Source organism: Aquarana catesbeiana, linkage group LG03 (assembly GCF_042186555.1).
Source record: "Aquarana catesbeiana isolate 2022-GZ linkage group LG03, ASM4218655v1, whole genome shotgun sequence".
In the NCBI taxonomy this organism is placed as follows: domain Eukaryota; kingdom Metazoa; phylum Chordata; class Amphibia; order Anura; family Ranidae; genus Aquarana; species Aquarana catesbeiana.
In genome coordinates this window covers 89,459,288-89,485,605 of record NC_133326.1, presented here as the reverse complement: position 1 = coordinate 89,485,605, position 26,318 = coordinate 89,459,288, and the positions used below count along the sequence as shown (strand labels likewise).

At 43.2% G+C, this 26,318-nt stretch overlaps 1 protein-coding gene across 1 annotated transcript in view; it reads right to left on the bottom strand.

Annotated features, from left to right (window-relative positions):
• The window catches only part of LIPC (lipase C, hepatic type), a 307,115-nt gene that overhangs the window by 186,631 nt on the left and 94,166 nt on the right, over window positions 1–26,318 (bottom strand). The window contains exon 3 of the mRNA XM_073618814.1: window positions 25,553–25,618. Coding sequence (XP_073474915.1) covers window positions 25,553–25,618 — 66 coding nt within the window. The remainder of the gene's footprint in view (window positions 1–25,552; window positions 25,619–26,318) is intronic.

The following is a 26,318-nucleotide window of genomic DNA, read 5'->3' as shown; positions in this document are numbered from 1 at the left end:
TATAGTGTAGCTGTGGGGCTTCCTGCTGCCCGCTCAGTACAGGCACTGCTCTTATCATGGGCTGCTCTCAAATTCCAGGTTGCTTTTTCTGCTTACAAGCATCACACTGAACATTTCTTGCTTAACATGTACAGTATGTAACAATGATAACAGAACTGCATAATGTGTGTCTTTTATATCTGCCTTTAATTTATTAAAGTTACTTAATAATTTATTAACATTTAAGCAGTATATGAATGTATACTTGCCACAAGAGATCACTAGTTTTAATATATACATATTTGTGTCCAGGGACAGAAAGTGATGACAAACATTTTAGTAAAGTGCGAAAGAGCTTTTATTGCTATATGTACTTTTAGGTACTAAAAGCCCCCCAAATTCCTTGTATGTAAGTCACGGGGACAGCAACTGAGGGAAAAGTCTCCTCAATGGGATCATTAACAGAATTAATAAAAAAGAAAACCTGAGATTTTAAGTTTAATAAAAATAATACTAGACACACGTCAGTTTCTAGTGATGTAATATATCACACAGATGCAACAGGAAGCACTGCTCTCATGTGTTGCTTTCATTAGCTCATCTTTAGTAAACCAGGCAGTGGAAATGATAGGAACACTTTAAATAATCAACCCTAATTGCCTCTATCAGTGGTAGGTGTAACACTTAAAAAAATGAAAGTTCCCTTGGCAAAAAAAAAGGCTAATATAGAGCGTTTTTGTACACAGTTTATGAGAGTTTAGTGTTTTTTTCTGCCAGAAAGCTCCAATCAGAAATGCAAATCAGAAGGGTTTTTTTTTTATTGCCTCTAAACGCTGAGCTCAAATATGCCTGTAATCATCCTAATGTGCATGGACACATAGGATAACATAAAGCTGCTTCTACAGGCAAAACACAAAACTCCTGTAGACACAGCTCAATACTATCCTATGTGTCCATGCATGTTAGGACGGTTACAGCTTCTGTCCTCCTCTCAGACCTTAACTGACAGGTAAAAGGGTATTTGTCTGACAAATTAGTTTATCTTGTAAAAATGCATTTTCACTCAAGAAAAAGTTTCAGTGTTTCTTTACTGGACTTTTATAGACTTTTATACGTACATGTATACGTATATATCATATGTGAATTACCAACAAATATATATAATGGCTCTGATATTTGTCACTCTGCTTACTGATTGATAAATTATACATGAGTCTTATCATTGTGTCCCAGATTGTTATTTATATCAAACTGGATCAAAATGCTATAAAAATAGCTGCAATTTAAGGAGTGACTGAATTCTGCACTATACATACAGTATGTGTTCCCCAGTTAATCTATGCATCAGTTGATCATATTCTTGTACCATAGGTAAGCTTACCTATTTAGGGAATGTGGTAAATCTAACCTAAGGAAAACATCCCCTACTGGGTCATTTCAGCAAAGCCCATATGGTTCAGCTACAGCAAAATAGTTTGTATTCACATTTGGCCTTTTTGCTGTTATAATATCAAGGAACCTTCCAGTTCCTGCCTTGTCTCACATTCACTAATCCGTATTTTTATTCAAGATGTGAGATCGGTAGTTCCAAATTTCCTTCCCATCTATGTAGGGATGGCTGGTGTGTAAAAAACCCAAAGGACCCTAGAAAAAATTAATTAAATAAACAAATGTTTTATCAGTAGTAAAGTCTCAGTCAATAGAAAGTCCAAATAAAAACCAAACTGTGTTGCTTACCACTGCAATATGGCTGCCCCAACATGGGTCCCCCTTGTCTGGCAGTTCCTCTTATATAGCTCCAGACATGTCACAAGACCCTACCATCAGTGTGGCTTGATTATGTCACTCACGTGATGTGCACAGGATGTGATGTCACTGTGCATGCATAGTGTGCCACAGAAAATCACAGGCTTTCAAAGCCAGCAAGGCCAGCTTAATAGGCTAGTGGGATCAGTCTTACCAGCAATCCAAGTAATTGATTTGAATACCTCCAAATTTCCTAGAACAAGGAAAACAAGAGCTGTATGGAGATCTGTCCTGGTTGTAGTTTCCTTGTGAGAATTCTCTTGTTGTTTAACCACATAATAGGCTCTACATGTGCAGGTTAATAAATTAATTATACTGGTATTTCTGTTATTTACAAAGGGTTTGAAGTCATGAATCCTATCATTTGGGAGGGTGATAGTTTTTAGGGAATTAATATTTCTTCAGTAGGTACAATTACCACATCTGTTCAAACCCTTACGTTTTCAGGGATTGGTTCTTTCATTCCCTTTATAATAGATGTGTACCAATTTGTCCTGAAAGGTTGTGGTTCTTCTAAACACTATTTCTGGGATGGACCTAGCAAAAAAAAAAGTTATGGATCAGTTATTAATAGATGTCAGTGTTTCTGAATGGTTTGTCTGATATATCTTTAATGTCGAGTATATCAAGTAACCTATTTTATGTGGGGCGCGGACAAGAGCAGCATGTGAGCAGTCGCATCTCACAGAGCTCCCGACCCAGATCCTGTATTGATCCTGCTCCCAGCTAGCCAGACACCCCGTTTTCAGACCCGGACACACCGGCATCTCATGATGTCCCGGCAGAGGCTCCCAAACCTTTGATCAGCCGCAATGGTGACTCGCAAGGACAAGGTGGATGGGGTGCACTCAGACTCCCAAAATGTCACCGCCGCGGCCCTGCCTCAGCATGGTCTACGAGACTCAGACAAAAAAAGTCACAGTGAGTACTCAACCCAAGACCCCAAAGGCGTCAAGGAAAGATCCTCCTAAAGACATTTTGTATTATGCCCAGATACTATCCAACACGGCAGGCCAGGCACGGAGGAGGATCTGGAGGCCACTCCTGCAAACTTTCATGCAGAGCTTGGGGATGAGAAGCCTACACAAGGCCCCTCTCAGTTCCCTGAACATACACCTTCAGACACTGAGGAGGGAGATCAGAAGGCAGAACAGCCAACTCTGGCAGACATCCTGAGAGCGGCCTCTGTGAACACACTAAAAGATCATTTTGGGGGTCTGAAGGAAGAAGTAGGCTTCATAAGACAGGACCTGCAAAAGATCAGAGAGAGTACCACTGCTGTGGAGAGCGAAATTAGTAAGGTGGAAGATAGGCTTAACCTGCTTATCAGAGATATTCAATCCACTGCATGGATGGCTAAAGCTACAGAGCTGCGGGCTGATGATATTGATCACCGCTTCCAGAGAAATAACAAAGGCATTGTGGGGCTCCTTGAGAAGGTGGTGTAGGGGCTTACCTAGGTTGGAGTCCATGGCGCAGAGATGTCCGCTAACCCTTGCAAATACACACAGGGCCGGTGCTACCACTAGGCAAACTAGGCAGCCGCCTAGGGCACACTGTTGCAAGGCTGCATTTAATGGGCACTGGTAAGGGTGCATTTGATGGATGCTGGTAGGCTGCATTGATGGGCGCTGGTGGGCTGCAATTGATGGGTGCTTCATTAAAAAGATGGGGTATACATGGGCAGGGCAAAGGAGGAGGAGCCAAGGGGGGCTGCAAAATGAGGTTTCGCCTAGGGTGTCAAAAATCCTTGCACCAGCCCTGTACACACAGCCCACGGTAACAAAGAGTAAAGCTACCTGGGCTGTGAATCTTTGCACGGGGGCTTGACAAGAATAGCCAAGGGATAGTCGAGTTAAAGCCGCAGTCAGGGATTCCAGAAGTCAGTATAACGATAAACAAAGCCAGGGTCTGAAGCCGGGGTCTTGGAACACTGGAACACTGCAACAGAAGACAGGAGCACATGAACTGACAAAGACCTCAGAGTGAGGCAGTGTTTTATACCCAGCTGATTAGGTAACTTGCCTCAGCTGATCCAGGAGTGACAGGTACTGATTGCAAGGAAAGATCCAGAGAAAAGCCCTCAGTACTTCCTACAGAACTAGGCTTGGCTGGAAAGCAGGCAGAATAAGGAACTGAGGAGTAGCTCAGAGGCAAAGCAACAGGAGCACTAAACAGGTAATCATGAGTTCAATACCTCCTTGAGCCGCTTGGGGCGTGACCACGCCTGGCTGTCTGCAGGGCACGGTAGAGACCGTGACAGTTCCCTCCCCTTAGGAATGCCCTCAGAGCATGGAACAGCCTTATTTCCTTTGTGCTTTCTTTGTTTTAGAAGTTCCAGCTGGGGAGACTTTCGTAGCTCGCAAGGCTCTTTCAAAAATCTTCAGGTCCTGCTTATGGACTATGGTGCTATTCGAGGCATACGTACAGTCAGGAGGTAGCGGGGACACAAGCACAGGAACTTCAAGCGGGGACACAGGCAAAGGAACTTCAAGCTGAAACATGGGCGCAGGGACATCAGACTGGGCAGCAGGTATGGGAACATCAGACTGGGTAGCAGGCACTGGGACGTCAGACTGGGACACAGGGACTTCAAACTGGATAGCAGGCAAAGATTCAGGGGTCGCAGGAAGGATCCTAGTAGTACCCACTTGCTGAAACTTTGGCAGAGGTGAACGAGTTGGGCAGAGAGAGATAAGGTGACCTCTTACTCCACAATAGACACAGAGTCCACAGCCTCTCCTCTGCTCTCTCTCTCCCTTAGACAGCTTTGGCCGGATGGACCCGATCTCCATGGGTTCCACATCATCCAAGGTAGGAGTGGGTAAAACCTCAGGAGCGTCTAGGCTTAGAGGGGTTAGGGCCCCATAACTTGGCACAGACTGGGATGGCTTGGAGTTGTATCTGTACAGGGTATTCCTGTCCCTGGGTACCCGTAGGCCACGTGAACTAGGAGCAGACTTGGGAACACTGGTCTTCTTAGAAACTGTAATATAAGAGTCCAGCGGAACCACATGAAAGCCTCCCAGCTGTCCAAGACTGGACTCCTCTCCTGTAATAGCTGAAAAGCCCATATCTTGGTTAGCCAAGTGAGCAGGTTGATGGATGCGCAAACCTTTATAAAGTCAGAGGCATAGGTCCTAGGCATAAGAGCAAACAACAGCTCGCAATCCATCCTAAAGTTCAAGAATGAAGCACGATTCCCATCAAAACGTCTCAGGCATCACAACAAACGGTTCCAGACATGCAGGTTCCAGGGTTGGGCGTACTGTGCATTTAAACAAGCGGACTTCTTGCTGCAACTTAGCAACGGTCTGGCCCAGGCTGAAGACTTGTAGAGCAAGGGAGGTAAGCATCCTGTACATCTCTGCGGACTCCATGCTGGTCAGTTCATTATGTAAGGGCTTACCTAGCACTGAATTTGTGCAAAGCACTGGCTCCTGGAGCTATTTGGCAAATAAGTCTTCACCCCCTTGTACTTGGTGGAGCGAATGCACTGTGTGCCCCCCTGGCCCGCTTGCTGAATTACAAAGATAAGGAAATTATCCTGCGTCAGGACAGGCAAAGGAGAAATATACAGTTTAATGGGGCCAGAATATCCTTCTACCCAGATTTTTCAGCTGCCAAATAGCCAAGCCCGCTATGCAGATATCAAGAAGCTTCAGCGCCTTCAAGTCACATATGCCATGCTATTTCCTGCTAAATTAAGGATTACAGCGAAAGGGCAAACACACTTCTTTGACGCCAACGAACAATCCTTATGCCAGGAGAGGAGAGACGCTGCAGAGGATGACTGAAGATCTACCCCTTCTACACCAGTGAAAGTCTTGCTCATGGTACCATACCTTTAGCTTGGAGAAGTTTTACCCTTTCTGTTTCAAGTGGAGAGCGACAAGTTTAGTTAAGCTTTTTTTTGCAACTTACAAGTCCTGTTGGTGGCCGATCATAGGACGTATGATTGGAGTGACCAGTTGTCATCTTTGTTTGCCCAACATCTGGGTTAGGGATGAGCTTCGAGTTCGAGTCGAACTCATGCTCGACTCGAACATCGGCAGTTCGCCGAACAGCGAACAATTTGGGGTGTTCGCGGAAAATTTGAAAGCTGCAGAACACCCTTTAAAAGTCTATGGGAGAAATCAAAAGTGCTAATTTTAAAGGCTTATATGCATGGTATTGTCATAAAAGTGTTTGGGGACCCGGGTCATGCCCCAAGGGACATGGATCAATGCAAAAAGAAGTTTTAAAAACGGACGTTTTTTCGGGAGCAGTGATTTTAATATTGCTTATAGTGAAACAACAAAAGTGTAATATTCCTTTAAATTTCGTACCTGGGGGGTGTCTATAGTATGCCTGTAAAGGGGAGCATGTTTCCCGTGTTTAGAACATTCTGACAGCAAAATTACAGTTCAAAGGAAAAAAAGTCATTTAAAATTACTCGCGGCTATTAATGAATTGCCGGTCCGGTAATACACATAAAAGTTCATTGATAAAAACGGCATGGGAATTCCCCACAGGGGAACCCCGAACCAAGATTTAAAAAAAAAATGACGTGGGGGGGTCCCCCTATATTCCATACCAGGCGCTTCGGGTCTGGTATGGATATTAAGGGGAACTCCGGCCAAAATGTTAAAAAAAAATGGCGTGGGGTCCCCCTCAAAATCTATACCAGACCCTTGAGGTCTGGTATGGATTTCAAGGGGAACCCCGTGCCAAAATTTTTTTTAAAAATGGCGTGGGGTCCCCCCAAAAATCCATACCAGACCCTTATCCGAGCACGCAACCTGGCAGGCCGCAGGAAAAGAGGAGGGGACAAGAGAGCGCCCCCCTCCTGAACCGTACCAGGCCAAATTTTTTTAAAAAATGGCGTGGGGTCCCCCCAAAAATCCACACCAGACCCTTATCCGAGCACGCAACCTGGCAGGCAGCAGGAAAAGAGGAGGGGACAAGAGAACGCCCCCCTCCTGAACCGTACCAGGCCACATGCCCTCAACATTGGGAGGGCGCTTTGGGGTAGCCCCCCAAAACACCTTGTCCCCATGTTGATGGGGACAAGGGCCTCATCCCCACAACCCTTGCCCAGTTGTTGTGGGGGTGAGGGCGGGGGCTTATCGGAATCTGTAAGCCCCCTTTAACAAGGGGACCCCCAGATCCTGGCCATCCCCCCTGTGTGAAATGGTAAGGGGGTACAAAAGTACCCCTACCATTTCACAAAAAAACTGTCAAAAATGTTAAAAATGACAAGTTTTTGACAATTCCTTTATTTAAATGCTTCTACTTTCTTCTATCTTCTTTCTTCTATCTTCTATCTTCCTTCTGTTTCTTCCTCCATCTTCTTCTTCTTCTGGTTCTTCTGGTTCTTCCTCCGGTGTTCTTGTCTGGCATCTTCCTCCGCAGCGTCTTCTTCCCTTCTTCTTCTCGGGCCGCTCTGCATCCACCATGATGGGAGGCTCCCACTGTGTGACGCTTCTCCTCTTCTGACGGTTCTTAAATAATGGAGGGCGGGGCCACCCGGTGACCCCACCCCCCTCTGACGCACGGGGACTTGACGGGGACTTCCCCGTGGCATTCCCCATGACATCAGAGGGGGGCGGGGTCACCGGGTAAAGAAAGATAGAAGAAAGAAGATAGAAGAAAGAAGAAGCATTTAAATGAAGGAATTGTCAAAAACTGTCTCTTGTCATTTTTAACATTTTTGACACTTTTTTGTGAAATGGTAGGGGTACCCCTACCATTTCACACAGGGTGGAGGGCTGGGATGGGGTCCCCTTGTTAAAGGGCGCTTCCAGATTCCGATAAGCCCACCTCCTGCAGACCCCCACAACCACCGGGCAAGGGTTGTGGGGATGAGGCCTTGTCCCCATCAACATGGGGACAAGGTGTTTTGGGGGGCTACCCCAAAGCACCCTCCCAATGTTGAGGACATGTGGTCTGGTATGGTTCAGGAGGGGGGTGGGGCCGCTCTCTCGCCCCCCCTCTTTTCCTGCGGCCTGCCAGGTTGCGTGCTCGGATAAGGGTCTGGAATGGATTTTTGGGGGGACCCCACGCCATTTTTAAAAACATTTTGGCACGGGGTTCCCCTTAAAATCCATACCAGAGCTCAAGGGTCTGGTATAGATTTTGAGGGGGACACCACGCAATTTTTTTTTCCAATTTTGACCGGGGTTCCCCTTAATATCCATACCAGACCTGAAGGGCCTGGTATAGAATTTAGGGGGACCCCCCACGTCATTTTTTTTTTACATTTTGGTTCGGGGTTCCCCTGTGGGGGGATTCCCATGCCGTTTTTATCAATGAACTTTTATGTGTATTGTCGGACCGGCAATTCATTAATAGCCGCGAGTAGTTTTAAATGACTTTTTTTCCTTTGAAATGTCATTTTACTGTCAGACTGTTCTAAACGCGGTAAACATGCGCCCCTTTACAGGCATACTATAGACACCCCCCAGGTACGAAATTTAAAGGAATATTACACTTTTATTGCTTCACTTTAAGCATTATTAAAATCAATGCTCCCGAAAAAACGGCAGTTTTTAAAACTTTTTTTTGCATTGATCCATGTCCCCTGGGGCAGGACCCAGGTCCCCAAACACTTTTTATGACAATAACTTGCATATAAGCCTTTAAAATTAGTACTTTTGATTATTCATGTTCGTGTCCCATAGACTTTAACGGTGTTCGCGTGTTCGAACAAATTTTTTGCCTGTTCGCATGTTCTGGTGCAAACCGAATCGGGGGGGTGTTTAGCTCATCCCTAATCTGGGTGCTTTGTTTTTTCATTTGTGGCTTTCTTTTTGCATTATGACACACTACATAAGGCCAAGTTGGGCCCTTCCACATGCCTTACCAAGCTATCTCAAAATGGATGTATCCTGTGTTTTTCAGACTATGCAGTTGCATAGATTTGTTCTATTTTTCTTTATGTGCTTAACCAGAGACCACTACCATCTCACCCAAAGGCTGTTCCTCAATTCTCATTCCCCTCTCAATGTGGTAACAATCTGTCCTTTTTCTCGTGCTCCCGCAACCCCGGGGGAGTTCTTAGATCTAGCTCTCAAGTTGCCCACTATTTGCAATGCTTATGGATATTTCTTCCAGTTGCTCATATACTATTTGCCTCAAGATGACTGTGATCCCAATTGTCTCCTGGAACATTAGGGGGCTTCAGAACCCTCTAAAACATAGTATGGTGTCTACTGCTCTTAGAAAACACTTACCTGCTATATGTGCCATTCAAGAAACCCACCTCACACCGGACACGTTGTCATGTTTAAACATTTCATGGGTAGGGTGGGTGTTCCACTCCACTCATACCTCCTATTAACAGGTAGTGAGTGTATTGGTGCATCGTGCCCTAGATTTTCAAGTAAATGATAAGTTAATAGATGCTGACTGTAGATATGTTTTCTTGCTATGTTGAATTTTCCTGCTTAAATGTGTCTTAGCATTTGTATATGTACCACTTCCATTTAATTCAGAGGTTCTTAGAGAGTTACTGACCCACCAGCTGAGCAATCCAGTTATACCTTTATTATTAATGGGAGATTTGAACTGTGTCCTAGACCAAGCATTGGACAGGCACCCCCCCGGTCCTAGCTGGGAATGGTTACCCCCTTACAGTGTTTCTGAAATTCATGGACGAAGTGGGGTGGATAGACCCATGGCGCTTCTGACACCCCACGATGAAGCAGTTCTCATGCTTTTTGAAAACATACAATTCCCTGTCTAGGATCGACCATTGCTTGTGTACACCAGCCATCCTCTTCATCCATGATATACAGTATGCCCAAAGAGGCATCTAAGAGCTCTTCCCAGTGCTAGTCTACATAAATACTAGAGCCCCTTCTACGTTACCAAGGGTACCTTGGAAACATACAGCTTTTCCCATCTCATGCCTCTATAGTGTCACAGATACTGACATTTTGGCAGAACCATTCTGGTAGCTCTAATTGTTGTTTAACCTGAGAGTCCTTTAAAGCATATTTAAGGGGTCTGTTTATATCAGAAATTGCTGCTCTTAAGAAAGCCTCTGGCTCCTTGAGAGACCAAACTGCACAGCTGGTGGGTCAGTTAGGGGCTGAGTTTATAGCTAGCCCATCTGATGGTACTAGATGGGGATGGGTGAACGGTTTGGCCTGAGCATAAGCTCGGGCCGAACTTTTGTTGTTCAGTCGTTTGGCGAAGATCCAAACAAATGGGTCCTTCGACTGTTTGTTAGGCCCCCAAACCGACCACAATGCATTGGGGCACTGAACAGTGCATTGTAAGCCCTGATTGGCTGAAGCAGTGAAAACTTCAGCCAATCAGGGCACAGGGCACTGTCAGAGTCATGATTGGACACTGTCATCATGACTTTATCCAATCATGGCTCATTTCCGCCCCACAGTATAAAAGTGTTCTTTCAAAAGCAGTCATTTTCAGTGTGATTTCGGTGTGGAGTGAAATAAAACAAGACTCTGTTCAGTGCTATTAGTTAGTTAGTTAGTGTGCTATACTGTGCTATTTTGCTTCAATTGTCATTGTAGAATATTAGTTTAGTGTCAGTCCAGGGATAGTGTGAGTGTAGTGAGGAGGACCATCATTTAGCTTTGCATAGTGTGCAGCTAGAGTAGGGACAGCTCACATAGTTTCAGTGTAGTGTAGTGAGACCGTGTCAGTAAACTTTACATTAGTGTATAGCTAGAGTAGGGACAGTACCGATAGCATCAGTGTAGTGACGGTTGAACACCATCTATTTGATTGCGTTACTGCCAGTTTGACACCATTTATTTCTGTGTGCGTTACTGCCAGTTTAACACCATTTACTTCTGTGTGTGTTACTGCCAGTTTAACGCCATATAGTTTTGTGTGCATTACTGCCAGTTTAACACCATATAGTTCTGTGTGCGTTATTGCCAGTTTCATGCCACATAGTTTTGTGCATTACTGCCAGTTTAATGCCGATTACTTCTGTGTGCGTTACTGCCAGTTTAACGCCAAATAGTTTTGTGTGCGTTACTGCCAGTTTAACGCCATATAGTTCTTTGTGCGTTACTGCCAGTTTAACGTCATATAATTTTGCGCGCGTTACTGCCAGTTTAACGCCATATAGTTCTGTGTGCGTTACTGCCAGTTTAAAGCCATATAGTTTTGTGTGCGTTACTGATAGGGATGGGCTTTATGTTCGGGTCGAACATGAGTTCGACTCGAACATTGGCTGTTCGCCGAATAGCAAACAATTTGGGGTGTTCGCTGCAAATTCGATAGCCGCGGAACACCCTTTAAAAGTCTATGGGAGAAATCAAAAGTGCTAATTTAAAAGGTAAACCACTTGACCACTGGACACTTAAACCCCCTTAATAACCAGACCAATTTTCAGCTTTCGGTGCTCTCACATTTTGGATGACAATTACTCAGTCATGCAACACTGTACCTATATGACATTTTTGTCCTTTTTTTCACACAAATAGAGCTTTCTTTTGGGGGTATTTATTCACCGCTGGGTTCTTTATTTTTTGCGCTCTAAAAGAAAAAGACCAAAAATTCTGTAAAAAAATGCATTTTTCTTCGTTTCTGTTATAAAATTTTGCAAATTAGTAATTTTTCTTCATATATTTTGGCCAAAATTTATACTGCTACATATCTTTGGTAAAAATAACCCAAATTGGTGGATATTATTTGGTCTTTGTGAAAGTTATAGAGTCCAAAAGCTATGGTGCCAATATCTGAAAATTGATCACACCTGAAGTACTGACGGCCTAATTTCTTGAGACCCTAACATGCCAGAAAAGTAAAAATACCCCCCAAATGACCCCTTTTTGGAAAGAAGACATTACAAGGTATTTAGAAAGATGCATGATGAGTTTTTTGAAGTTGTCATTTTTCCCACAATTCTTTGCAAAATCAAGATTTTTTTTTCTTTTTTTTTTTCACAAAATTGTCATATTAGCAGATTATTTCTCACACACAGCATATGCATACCACAAATTACACCCCAAAACACATTCTGCTATTACTCCCAAGTACAGCGATACCACATATGTGAGACTTTTACACAGCGTGGACACATACAGAGGCCCAACATGCAAGGAGCACCTTCAGGCGTTCTGGAATCCCCAGGCCAATTCTTACATTTCTCTCCTACATGTAAAAATCATAATTTATTTGCTAGAAAATAAATGGTGTGTGTTGTTTTTTTTACTATTTTCACACCTTTTTTGTGAAATGGTATGGGTACAATGTACCCATTACCATTTCAAACGGGGGCCGGGATCTGGGGGTCCCCTTGTTAAAGGGGGCTTCCAGATTCCGATAAGCCCCCTGCCCGCAGACCCCCGCAACCACCGGGCAAGGGTTGTGGGGATGAGGCCCTTCTCCCCATCAACATGGGGACAAGGTGCTTTGGGGGCTACCCTAAAGCACCCTCCCAATGTTAAGGGCATGTGGCCTGGTACGGTCCAGAAGGGGGGGCACTCTCTCGTCCCCCCCTCTTTTCCTGCGGCCTGCCAGGTTGTGTGCTCGGATAAGGGTCTGGTATGGATTTTTGGGGGGACCCCACACCATTTTTTTTAAATTTTAGCACGGGGTTCCCCTTAAAATCCATACCAGACCCGTCAGGGATTGAAGTTTAATTGTGCTCAACTTGCTTTTCACCATATGTAAGTGGACATAATTGTTTGTATATTCAATAAATCTAACTGATCCTGATCTGGAGGCGCTTTTTTCTGTTTGTTCTTTTTCATAAGCTTGTCAAAGCTGTTGGTTCTCCAACTTCTGCCTTTCAGCCTGGTCGATTCTGCCCCCTTCTGTGAATTTGCACAATGTGCTGTACCACAATGGCAGGTTCCCAGTCGCTACTATTTTTCACATAAGGCCGTTCCATCTCTCTACCATTACATAAGAGGGAATGTTCTGGCATCGTTGGGCAAGGTAGTCAGCCGTAAAATCCACCTTACTGCTGACACGTGGTCCAGCAAGCACGGGCATATATTTTGTTCACAGCACACTGAGTAACGCTGCTTGCAACTTGAAAGAATGCAGGACAGGGCTCGGTGCTGCAGCTTGTTGTGCCCCCACATCTCCATAAAGCTGGTGGTGATGATGCCAGACCTGTGAGCTCTACCCCCTACTCCTCCTCCTCCATGCCCTCCTCTGCAGAATTGTCCTATGAACATCGGGTACCCCCTAAGTGTTCAAAGGGCTATTCCATGAGTCAGCCTAAAAGGTGTCATGCAGTGCTTCAGCTGGTGTGTTTAGGGGACAGGAACCACACCGGAGCAGAGATTCTTGTAGCCCTGCAGGGGCTCCAGTAGGTTACAGTGTCGTGGAAAGCGTAGTTTTGAGTCTTCTGTTGGTCAAGAGAGGAGCGTTGGAGAAGGCATCCGCCTAAGTGAGACATTTCAGAATTTTTTTAGTCCTCGCCTCCCAGGGCTGTCAGCTTTCACATCCCATCGGCAATGTCTGCATCAGACGGTGGACGATTACCTCGGGGTTAAAACAGAGATGGAGAGCTTTCCAGCTGATGATCCACTGACTTACTGGGTCATGAGAATAGACCACTGGCCAGAACTTGCCCAGTATGCTATTGAGTTGTTGGGCTGCCCTGCATCCAGCATGCTTTCAGAAAGGGCATTCAGTGCTGCAGGAGGTTTCCTCACTGATCATAGAACTCATCTGTCCACAGACTATGTGGACCGTTTGACTTTTTAAAAATGAATCAGTCCTGGATTACCAGCTATGAAGCCCCTGATGCGGATATTACTGATTAAGTCTTTTTGGGATGTGAAATCTCTGCAGTACTTCGAGGCTGCCTAGCTTTGAGGGTGTTCAATCATTTCACCTGGAAGAATGTTTTTGGTATAGGTTTCATGGGCACAATTAACACCCAAAGACCAATTTTTCAGCACCTGTTTGACAGGTGCATATCATTGCAATTTTTTTTGCCTTCATCAAGAGCACCTCTATAGGGTTACGGTGGGAAGGCACCCTGACACCCAAAGAGTAATTTTTCTGCACCTGTTTGACAGGTGCATATCATTGCAATTTTTTACAGCAAGGCCAATTCTTGCTTTCATCAAGAGTACCTCTATAGGGTTACGGAGGGAAGGTGCCACCGACACCCAAAGACCAAGTTTTCTGCACCTGTTTGACAGGTGCATATCATTGTAATTTTTTACAGCAAGGCCAATTCTTGCTTTCATCAAGAGTACCTCTATAGGGTTATGGTGGGAAGGCACCACCAACACCCAAAGACCAATTTTTACGCACCCGTTACTTCTATCCAAAGTCAAAGTGACACCAGAATGAATCCAAAAAATCTCTAACCTTGTTTCCAGTGCACTACATTGTGGCCTCATCATATACACTGGCTCCCCAGCTGTTGCTGAGCAAAATAAAGTCTGCTTGCAGGGAAAATGTCATTTTTTTGGGCTTTATAAATGCAATTATTGCTGCAGCAGATTCTAGACATGGTACAGATCTGCCACTTTACAGGTAAACTAAGGGGACCCCCAGGCACCATATTGGAAGGCATTTTTCATTTTTATGCTTTCACTTTAAAAATCAAAAAATCACTGCTCATTTAAAAATGACGTTTTTCACAAACTTTTTTTTTTATTGATACCCCCAGGGCAGGACTCGGACCCCTATAACCATTGTGTGCCCAATTACTTGCATATAAGCCTTGAAAATGGGAACTATTGATTTTTGACGTTCGGGTCCCATTGACTTTAATGGGGTTCGATATTCGGGTACAAACTTTCGCTGTGTTTGAAAGTTCTGGTGCAAACCGAACAGGGGTCCATTTGGCCCATCCCTAATACTAGAGAAGCGTGGACTTCACAAGAGGCTTTAAACCGAGTGGATGCTTCAGCTGCAGACAAGAAGTACTTTTTTAATAGACTGGCTTTTTATGAAGAAGGGGAGCAGACTGGTCACCTTTTAGCCAGGATAGTTCAATCCCACCAGACATCATCATCTATGGGAGCTCTGCGTACATGCAGTGGGACAGAAGTAACCTATTTTAACTCTCTCAGGCTTCTCTACTACTGTCTATTAGACAGTAGTAATGAACATCAGATTGTTTTTTATACATCTATTAGTAATTCACATACATATACTGTTGTCATGTCTACCCCAATGCAGGTGGTCAGACACTATAGCTGGCTACTGTGTGCTTCACCTATAGCAGCCCCTTTTCCCATAAGGCAAGCAGGCCTACCAGTAGTCGGTTGCCCCCAGGACTTATACACAATGCTATAGTGCCTGGCCACCACACCCGGGCAGATACGATCTGAGCAAATCAAATAACTTGTTAGCAGACAGATAACGTGGTTCTATGACAGTCCAGGTAAAAGGCAGGCTGAGTTCAAGTAATAGTCCAATAATCCGGTCCAAAATCATACACAGGGAAATCCAAACTAGTAAAGCAGGGCAGACAGACAGGGAGCTTGATCAGGAACAATACACGTATCACCCTCTATCACAAGCACCCAAATGAGGTTTGAGTTGACTTATAACAGGCTTGGTTTCCACCCAGAGGCTGATCACATTAATCAGTCTGCAGGTGGACAGACAGACAAAGAGTGCCATAGCCAAAACCCAGATGCTGGAATGAGGAGCAGGAGCACTAAGTGCTGCTGACAATACCCCCCCTCTGAGGAGGGACCCCTGGACCATTAAAGACAAGCTGGACATTCAGCACAGGACCTTCAGACTGAGCAGAGGTCATTGGATCTGTGAGGTCAATTTGGTAAGCAGGTGACGTATCACAGGAGTCAAGCCGGATAGCTAAAACACAAGCAGAATGCAAAGAGCCCTGAAAAAAAGGTTGAAAGCCCCACCTGGCTGAATCAGGCAGTCTATCCAAAAGATGGATTGAACTTCTTAGACAAGTTTGAATAGATGTAGTAGAAGTAGGGTGAGGCCAGGTTACAGAAAGTCCTGAATAAGAAAAAGCAGGAGGCTCAATGGGCATGGGCTGGACTGGCATAACTGGTGCAGAGGCTGAATCGCATCACCAGGTGTAGCGACTATCTGAATCATATCGCCAGGTGTAGTGACTACCTGAATTGCATCTCCAGGTGTAGCGACTGTGGAATTTGTGGAGGAAGTTTCCAAACAGGGCTCAAGGCTGCGAGACAGCAGATACGTTTGGCTTCTAGGAGGAGAAGATTCAGGCTGTGGCAATTGGCAGGAGAGGTGGCCTGTAGAGAATTCAATAGACTTGTCAGCGTCTTTTGCTATAACAGAGTCATATAAAGGCACATGGTTATGCAAACTGGAGTCACACTTGGAAACATTGTCATGATCAGGATCTGAATAGGACTGTAATAAAGGCACATGAATGGTACTGGTCACACAAGAGTTATAAATGGGCAACTGGTCAGCAGTTTTAACGCAGTTCTGGATACAGGTCTGGGACAGGACCTAATCTCCTTTGTAGCCCAGTCTATGTGCCGGTTATGAAGTTCAAGCCAGGGATACACTAAAATAAGAGGATAGGCAGGAGATGAGATCAAGTAAAACTAATTGTCTCCCTTTGAAATTCCCCAATGGTCAGGGTAATAGGTACAGTGCACAAGGTGACCAGGCCCATGGACAGGGAAGAGTTATCAACAACTAAGACTGAAAAGGGTCTGTGCACCTTAGTCACAGGAATCTGTAGATGGTGTGCTAGGTTCCTATTAATGAAGTTGCTAGCAGCACCAGAACCTATGAAAGCTGAGAGGTGATGAGAAAACTTGGCAAAGTTGTGCAGGAACAAATAGTTTATCTCTGAGGTAAACTGACACAGTATAGTCTATAGAAGTGGACCCCACCCACTCTTGACTCTTGGTGTTTCTCTGCTTATTAGGGCAACTGGCAACAAAGTGGACGTGGTTGCCACAGTATAAGCAGAGTCCCTGAGATCTTCTTCTAGCCTTTTCTCCAGAGGATAAATGGGTAGCGCCAATTTGCATGGGCTCATCCTCCAGGTGAGGTTGAGACAGCTCAGGAAGGATTAATGAAGAATAAGAAGTAGGCGGTGTACTGGGGGGGGGAAGAAACAAACCTCTCTGTACGCTTTTCCCGTAAACGCCTGTCTATACAGATGGCTACTTGCATGGCTTCATTCAGTGACTTTGGTTCAGGGTAGTGTACTAAAGAGTCTTTGATGGAGTCTGATAAGCCTAACCTGAACTGGCTTCTTAGAGCTGGGTCATTCCACCCTGTCAGGTGCCCAGCAGCGGAAATCAGAACAGTATTGTGCGTTTATCCTGATGTAATGACCTAAGGCTAGCTTTAGCTGAATGGACAGGGTCAGGATCATCATACAGTAAACCTAAAGCCTTGAAAAAAGCTTCAACTGACCCTCTGTCTGGGTCGTCTGCGGGGAGACTAAATGCCCAAGACTGGGGATCCCTCTGCAGCCATGTAATAATATGGTCAACCCACTGGCTTCAGAACCAGAGGAGTGTGGCTTAAGCTTAATGTATAGCATACAACTATTTTTAAAGTTGGAAAACACCTAGGGGTCACCAGAAAAATGATCAGGCGGGTTAACTTTGGGCTATGGCTCCTGCGTTACTGCACGAGCCTATGTAGAGTCCATCTTCACAGAATTTTTTTTTCTTTTTTGTTAAAGGCTTGTGATAATGTCACGTCTACCCCAACGCAGGTGGTCAGGCACTATAGCTGGCTACTGTGTGCTTCATCTATATCAGCCCCCTTTCCCATAAGGCAAGCAGGCCTACCTGTACTCGGTTACCCCCAGGACTTTTAAACAATGCTATAGTGCCTGACCACCACACCAGGGCAGATGCGAACTGAGCAAAGCAAATAGATACTTGCGGTTAGCAGACAGATAACGTGGCGCTATGACAGTCCACGTAAAAGGCAGACTGAGTCCAAGGAATATTCCAATAATCCGGTCCAAAGTCATACACAGGGAAATCCAAACTAGCAAAGCAGGGCAGGCAGACAGGGAGCTTGATCAGGAACAACACACATATCACTCTCTATCACAAGCACTCAAATGAGGTTTGAGCTGGCTAATAACAGGCTTGGTTTCCACCAGAGCCTGATCACATTAATAATAAACATATAATCACATTAATAAAAACCCCAAAAGAACAAAGCCTTACAGTCATTTTAACATTACAGTTCAAGCAGGTTGGAAAATAGGCAGTTGTGTTCATCGTCTTCAAGCAGAATGCTACCTGTCTTTGGTTATTTTTAAAGTCCAAAACAAGAAACTGTGTGGTGAAATAATAATTTCGGCTTCTAGAAATAAGCACCTTCTTCAGTTTGCACCTTGGAAAAATAATGGCTTGTACCAGCAGTTTTTTTATTTCAGTAGATTGTTTTCATCTCAGTTAGAATCCAATGAGTGAAAAACTGCCTAGATTTTTTTTTTTTTAAAGTAAACAAAACTTTTTGCTGTAAATACCACCCATAACATAATGGTGGGATACCAATTTTAAAGTGTCCTTTGTAATACTTTCCTTAGCATTTCTAAATAATACGTAAAACTGCAAAGCATTGGTTTAATATTTTACAATAGCTGAGGAATCTGCATACAGCTAATTCCATTTCTGCTTAGTATTTTCACAAAGGCAGCTCATTAAATTAGATTTTTCCAAAGAGCGAGATTGTTCGGTGCAATAGTCTCGGGTCTATTAATTAATTATAAGTATGCCAGTAATGTTATCTCCTTTATAAATGGACTTGCATCACTGCTCTACAAAACTCTGTTGCAATGTTTCAATAATTCTGAATCTACCCATGAAAAATACACTGTTGAATTACTAATTTCACACAATAATTTTTTTGACTATACCCTTATCACTTTGTTGGGGGGGAATAGCATTTAATCAGTATATATTTTATTTGGTGAGTAGTGAATTGTTTAAGAAATAGAATACACCACATTTCATGTAATCTTCTTTCATTTTGGCTCTTCTGAATACAGTTTTGCCTTTTTCTCCACTGTACATTTATTTCCCTGTAGTGCTAGCGTTCTTTTACCAAGAGCAATTACCTGCATGTAAGAAGCCTTATGATTGATGACTGGAGCAGCTCCATTCCCGGGACTGGCTGTTACTAATCCCATCTAGATTTTAAACCAATTGAAATAAAAACTACATTGGTTAACATTCCTCTTCTAACTCCAGAGGGTCAGAAAACACACAAGAAAACAATACACGCTGGGGCCCTTAAGAATGAATATTATATTGTTACTTTCTTTCAATATACTGTACACTGAAGAGTAATTCCCTTCTTTCCTTTACCAGACTGAATTTCATTGCATTATATGTCTCTGAAGTCCTTTTTATCGCACGAGAAAAATAAAAAGGAAATTGAATGTAATTTGTATTGTCACTGCCAAATCTTTCCCGGCAAGAAGTCCAAAGAGAGATGGGTACTTTGGTAAAAAAAAGCAGCCCAGGGATTGGGCCATTTAGCTAACAGCTGTTCTCGCCCTAAACTTCGCCTTCAAATTGTACCAAATCCCAATAAATGTGGATTTAGAGAAACATAGGGATGTGTTAAAAAAATGTTGGGATTCAGAAAACTGGAACATGCTTATATTAAGAATCATTTACTGTAAGACTGGCAAACTATAGGAGTGCAGATGCATGTTTTGGATTACAGATGAGCAGACACAAGAAAACCTCCTCTGTAAAGGAGCAATAGAATACAGTTTAAAAACCTGGGAATTGTTTGTGATTTTGTACCGCAATAAAAAAAGATGGGTTCATCAGAAGTTTATTTTCTGCTGATGAATACGTGTAATGCGTACAATTGCAAATAACACATTCATAATAGTACTTCCGGCCTATTCAGTAAAATAGTGCATGGAAGTTACAAAGCACTAAATACACAGCATGCAACTAGGCAGAATTCACTTATACTTATGTGACTTTGTAAACTCTATTCAGATTGTTTCCTATTTGTTGCTGAATTTTGTAATTAGCATTTTGCTTCTTGTGATGTACAGTATCTCACAAAAGTGAGTACACCCCTCACATTTTTGTAAATATTTTATTATATCTTTTCATGTGACAACACTGAAGAAATGACACTTTGTTACAATGTAAAGTAGTGAGTGTACAGCTTGTATAGCAGTGTAAATTTGCTGTCCCCCTCAAAACCGCTGGTAACAAAAGTGAGTACACCCCTAAGTGAATATGTGCAAATTGGGCCCAAAGTTTCAATATTTTGTGTGGCCACCATTATTTTCCAGCACTGCCTTAACCCTCTTGGGCATGGAGTTCACTAGAGCTTCACAGGTTCCCACTGTTGTCTTCTTCAACTCCTCCATGACAACATCACAGAGCTGGTGGATGTTAGAAGCCTTGCGCTCCTCCACCTTCCATTTGAGGATGCTCCACAGTTGCTCAATAGGGTTTAGGTCTGGAGACATGCTTGGCCAGTCCATCACCTTTACCCTCAGCTTCTTTAGCAAGGCAGTGGTGGTCTTGGAGGTGTGTTTGGGGTCGTTAGTCTTCGAAGGGAGGGGATCATGCTCTGCTTCAGTATGTCACAGTATATGTTGGCATTCATAGTTCCCTCAATGAACTGTAGCTCCCCAGTGCCGGTAGCACTCATGCAGCCCCAGACCATGACACTCCCGCCACTATGCTTACTGTAGGCAACATACACTTGTCTTTGTACTCCTCACCTGGTTGCCGCCACACATGTTTGACACTATCTGAACCAAATAAGTTTATCTTGGTCTCATCAGACCACAGGACATGGTTCCTGTAATCCATGTCCTTAGTCTGCTTGTCTTCAGCAAACTGTTTGTGGGCTTTCTTGTGCATTATCTTTAGAAGAGGCTTCCTTCTGGGACGATAGCCATGCAGACTAATTTAATGCAGTGTGTCGCGTATGGTCTGAGCACTGAGAGACAGACCCCCCCCACCCCTTCAACCTCTTCAGCAATGCTGGCAGCACTCATATGTCTATTTCCCAAAGACAACCTCTCGATATGATGCTGAGCACGTGCATTCAACTTCTTTCATCAACCACGGCAAAGCTTTTTCTGAGTGGAACCTGTCCTGTTAAACCGCTGTATGGTCTTGGCCTCTGTGCTGCAGCTCAGTTTTCAGGGTCTTGGCAATCTTCTTATAGCCTAGGCCATCTTTATGTAGAGCATCAATTCTTTTTTTCAGATCCTCAGAGAGTTCTTTGCCATGAGGTGCCATGTTGAACTTCCAGTGACCAGTATGAGAGAGTGAGAGCGTTAACACCAAGTTTAACACACCTGCTCCCCATTCACACCTGAGACCTTGTAACACCGAGTCACATGACACCGGGCAGGGAAAATGGCTAATTGGGCCCAATTTGGACATTTTCACTTAGGGGTGTACTCATTTTTGTTGTCAGCAGTTCAGACATTAATGGCTGTATGTTGAGTTATTTTGAGGGGACAGCAAATTTACACTGTTGTACAAGCTGTACACTCACTACTTTACATTTTAGCAAAGGGTAATTTCTTCAGTGTTGTCACATGAAAAGATATAATAAAATATTTACAAAAATGTGAGGGGTGTACTCACTTTTGTGAGATACTGTATATAGAATAATCCTGAGCATGTCTAAAGCTTCAGAAACTGTGTTACACCTGTAACAGGTTTGATGAATAGCCCACACCCCTCTAGTTAGGAATGAACATGCGACTCCACTTTTCCTCTCACGATGCAGCTCTGTATGCCTAAGCAGCCATGCCCCAAGCCCAAAATACACTGATTGGGGATGAAGGGGGGCCCTTAACCTCCTGTAATTTCTGACCCAGAACACACACACAGAGCTTTTGAGAGAAACAAATTACGTGAGTGGAGGTGTGCAGCAAATTACATCTCTGCATGGACCTTACCTCCATCGTCAGCAAATTGTTTTTTTTTTTTAAAAATAGCCTATGCATGGCCTGATCCAGCATCTGTAAACACTGCAGAAAAAAAGTAATAATGCTGGCCAATCAATGCAATTAATACCTTCAAAATAATAAGAGTACATTTAGGAAAAGCATAATTTTTTTAAAGTTTTGATCTCCCATCATGTACAGTACATAGTATAGTTACCATATTGCTATTTGCTGTGGTTAGCAAAAGGGGACTTTTTGTTGCTTTTGGCAGATCAATTTGCTTCCCCTTGTTGGTAACACTTATATAAATGAATAATTCACAAATGAGCCAAAATGGTGTGTTAATTAATACATAAACAAAAATGTTCATCTTATAGTCCATTGTAAAAACATCCACCATGTGAGCACTGGTAAATCACCACCTTCAAGTAGTGCTTTATTTCATGCAGACAATCATGCCATTGACATGTGTTTTCTGTGATCCACACCAACTTAGACACACACTGCCACTCACAAGATTTTTGGACCCGGTTTTTTGTGTTTCAGTTTGCGCTTAATCAAAGAGTAGCTTGCTCCAGACCACCTTTCCTCACTCGGTAAGTAGCTCAGAGACAGATTCTACTCTCTTCAAACCTCCACTCCTCACTCGATAAATAGCTCAGAAACAAAAGGCAGACATGCTCCTCATAGCCCAACTAGGCTTACATTTATTTAAAAAGTTTAAAAGATGCGGTCAAATTAAAACTCACATTTGTTGGTGCCCAAGATGGCACCCATCGTTATCTGCAGTGTCTGATATATCTCCATATCTCCAGCCACCTCCTTCCAGCATGGAGGTTCAGTGTGTGTTCCGGCAACCAGATACTCTGTCACTCAGATCTGATGTCACTGACCACGTAAGGTGGGGTTATGTGGTCAGTGACATCACATCCAAGTGACGTAGTATCCGGAGCAGTGATCTGCCAATGCAGAGATCAAAGTGTAGCACTGAGAGAACCACAGATGAGATTATAGATTCCCAGGATTGGAGTAAACAGAGCTAGAATTAATGGTAAGCCAATGTCTAACAGGCTCCTTTTAACCTAAGTGGGCCTTATCTATAGCTTTCACAGGAGCTGTCTGTATTGCTCCATAGCATTCAAATTTAAACTATCCAGTTGTCATTTTTTTTACAATTACCACCCTGAGTTCCATCAGATAATTTACAACAAAGGCTGGCCCCTCACGGAGCTAATTTCTATCCTGCAACCATGGGTTGCAGGAAAGAAATTTGCTTGATTCCCCCATCAACACAGACAGTATTGATATGGGAATCTCTTATGCTGGGTCATTGTCTTCTCCTGGTGGGGGGGCGGGGGAAGCTGTCCTGACCAGGAGAAAACAGTGACTATCGCTAGCGGCTATAGAGAATCCAGCAGGCTGGTTGTACCCAAGTTGATTGATAGTTAGATCAACTTGGTACATTCTGCCTGCCCACTAATGGTTTGAATCTCGGCTGGTTCCTGCTGAACTGGCTGAAATCCGAACCATGTATGGCCAGCCTTAGCCATAGATGAAATAATCTATAGCTACCTAGTGCATTGTCGGTCTTTGACATTGTTACAGACTGCAGAGAGTCAATTTTTGATCAAAGATACCTTGTCGTTGAGATAAGAGGATCAGAAAACAAGCAGAGCTTGGAAATACTCTATATACACAAAAGTAGCTGCTCATATGCACCCATACAATACATATTACACATAGTTAGCTAGTTACATAGTTATTCAGGTTGAAAAATAGTCCATCTAGTTCAACCAATAGAAAAAATAAAGACACAAGATAAACCGAAAACCTCCATATACACAATCCTTTACTCACAGTTGATCCAGAGAAAGGAAAAAAAAGTCATTGCCCAATTTGCTCTAGCAGGGGAAAAATAAATTCCTTCCTGATCCCCCAGAAGGTAATTGAATATTCCCTGGATCAACAATCTCTGGTGTTATTACCTATAAATGTTAATATCCAATTATATTTTGTGCATTTAGGAATACTTCCAGCTCTTATATAAAACAGTAATAAAACAGTATACTGAGCTAGCCAGAACTAGTGTCCTTGAGGGAAGCATTCTTTTTAAAATAATAAGAAACTTTAATGAAATTATTTACATTCAGTTGCTCTTTTTTCATAAGTTTACAAAAAACATTTTTAAAAAGTTATAAAAAAGGGTTTTAGACTGACAAGTAATAGGACAAGCCAGAACAACCAGCAGATAAGTATGATGCAACAAAGTTGGATATGGTACCAATTGTCAAGAGTTTAATTTCACTGTGCACTTCATTAATCTCTGTCAGTGTTGCATGGTATGATTATTTACTGTGTATTATATGCTGACAAATGGCTGGTCCCAGAGAAACTTTTAGACCTAACGCACATGGTCAATTTCCCAGCCAGTGTAAATACACTGCTGTATCCCCCATTAAATTAGCATATGCAGACAGACATAAGTCCAAATGCAGGTATTATGCATTCTGGACATTAAGTCTGTATGCATGTGCTACTTTATATGAATAAAGGCGCATAGCTGTGTACAGCCGCCTTCACCCATTCATGTCTATGTGCAGCTGTACACAGCTCCAAGACATCCCAGGCACTAGAAATACACAGTGTATTTACGCTGCATGTACAAAGGCGCCCATGTCAAAGATGCTTGTATATAGGGGGAGAGGGAATGTGTGTTTTTGGCCAGCTTCAAATAAGGATTTAATCACTCTTACATTAAAAATGCAGTAGCACACATTTACTAAAACTAAAGAGTGCAAAATCTGCTCAGCTGTGCATGGTTACCAATCAGCTTCTAACTTCAGCTTGTTCAATTAGGCTTTGACAATAAACCCACGTTCACATTGGTCCGATTTGGCATGCGATTCTACATGTCAAATCGCCTGCCAAATCATCGATTATTACTGGCAATGGCACCATCCAAATCAGTGTGGTGCCGACTTTAGTTCTTGTACTACTTTTGGCGATTTTGGGGGCAATTTGAATACACGACTGGGCAGGAACCCGCACAGATGTCTGTCAAATCACCCCCAAAGTCAGCTGAACTCACACGTTTTCTAACTCGCAGTAATGTGAACCTAGGCTAAAACCTGGAAACTGGTTGGTTTCTATGTAGAGTTGCACCAGACTTTGCACACTCCAGTTTTAGTAAATCAACCCCACTATTTCAATGTTAAAATTCACCCATGGTTGGAGTGGCTTAAAGTATATATCACACGTGATGCATACTGCATTAAGTATAAAATAATTGACTAAAGTGAAACTAAACCCCCCCCAAAAATCCTTCCTAATAATTGCTAGAATGTTTTGTGTCTTTTGTGTAGAGCTATAATCTTAACCTTTGGGTAACCTTCTTGTCACCCATAACTCCTTGTTGGTGGTGGCAGCTATCTGGGGTCTCATAGAGATAGTAAACTGTGTCTATATATGGCTAACAGTAGAGGAAATCCCATAATTACTACGGCCCAGGTTGGGGGAAGGGCTAAACTGGAGTCGGTCACATGTCCTGTGACGTCCCTTGGCTTTTTCAGGTTCTCTCCCCCAGGTCATGCAAAGTGGACTAGAGCTGTCAGTCTAGGATATGATCTGCCTCAAGGCATTGATGGGTGGATCAGATTCTTGACTGACAGCTCCACTTTGCACTACCTGAGGGAGGGGGGAAAACCTGAAACAGCTAAGGTGATGTCACAGGACACAGGATCCTCTCTGGCTTAGACCCAACCTGGGCCGCGCTAAAGAGGAAAAAGAAAAAAAGTCTTGTGACCCTCCTTACACAAAACAAAAAAGGTATTCGTTGAAAAAATATTAAATTTCTTCACATCATCCAATGTCTGCTGGTGTGCCCCATCATTGAGAAACAGCACTACTGTCAGGGTTTAGAATCACTTTAATTGCAAAAATTACCTTTAGCAAATTGACTTTTCCTCTGGTTGTTTAATGAATTTTTCTTATTATTATCAGTAGAGTCACCTGCAGACACAAAGAATAGGATGTATTATTGCAATAAAAAGTTTACATGCTAAAAACTGCAAACCCCAAATCAACAACAAATATAAGCAGACAAAAGGTATTGGCCCTTCCATATATTTTAGCTGCTGCAACATATATCTAATCAGATTATACCTTCTCTGATGATTTCAAAAGGAAAACTTACAGTCATATGAAAAGGTAAGTATAACCCAGTGACATTTTTAAAATATTAAACTAGGAAATCATTAGATATTCAAGAAATACTTACAAATTAAGGTGGTATATTACACGGCATGGTGTATTAATTCACATAATCTAAATTAACAAAAAGGCAGATGCTTTTTTTCTGATAATGGGACCCAACAAGTTCTGGGGCTTTGTAAAAGTCAACAGGATTAACGACCAGGTCTCCCTTACAGTAAGAGAGATTCATCTGCATATAGTTCTTTAGAAAACACAGGTTTGTCATGTGTAAAATATAAGTACACCCCTAAAGTGGTTGTAAAGGCTGAAAACCTTCAGTCTGCTGCTCCCCTCAGAGTGCCCCCAAAGTACTCACTTGAGCCCCATCCCGATGCAGCTATGTACAAGGAAACCTATGCTGTCCCGAGTCTCTCTCTCTCCTCATTGGATGAGACAACAGCGGGAGCCATTGGCTCCCACTGCTGTCAATCACAGTCCATCAGCCAATGAGGAGAGA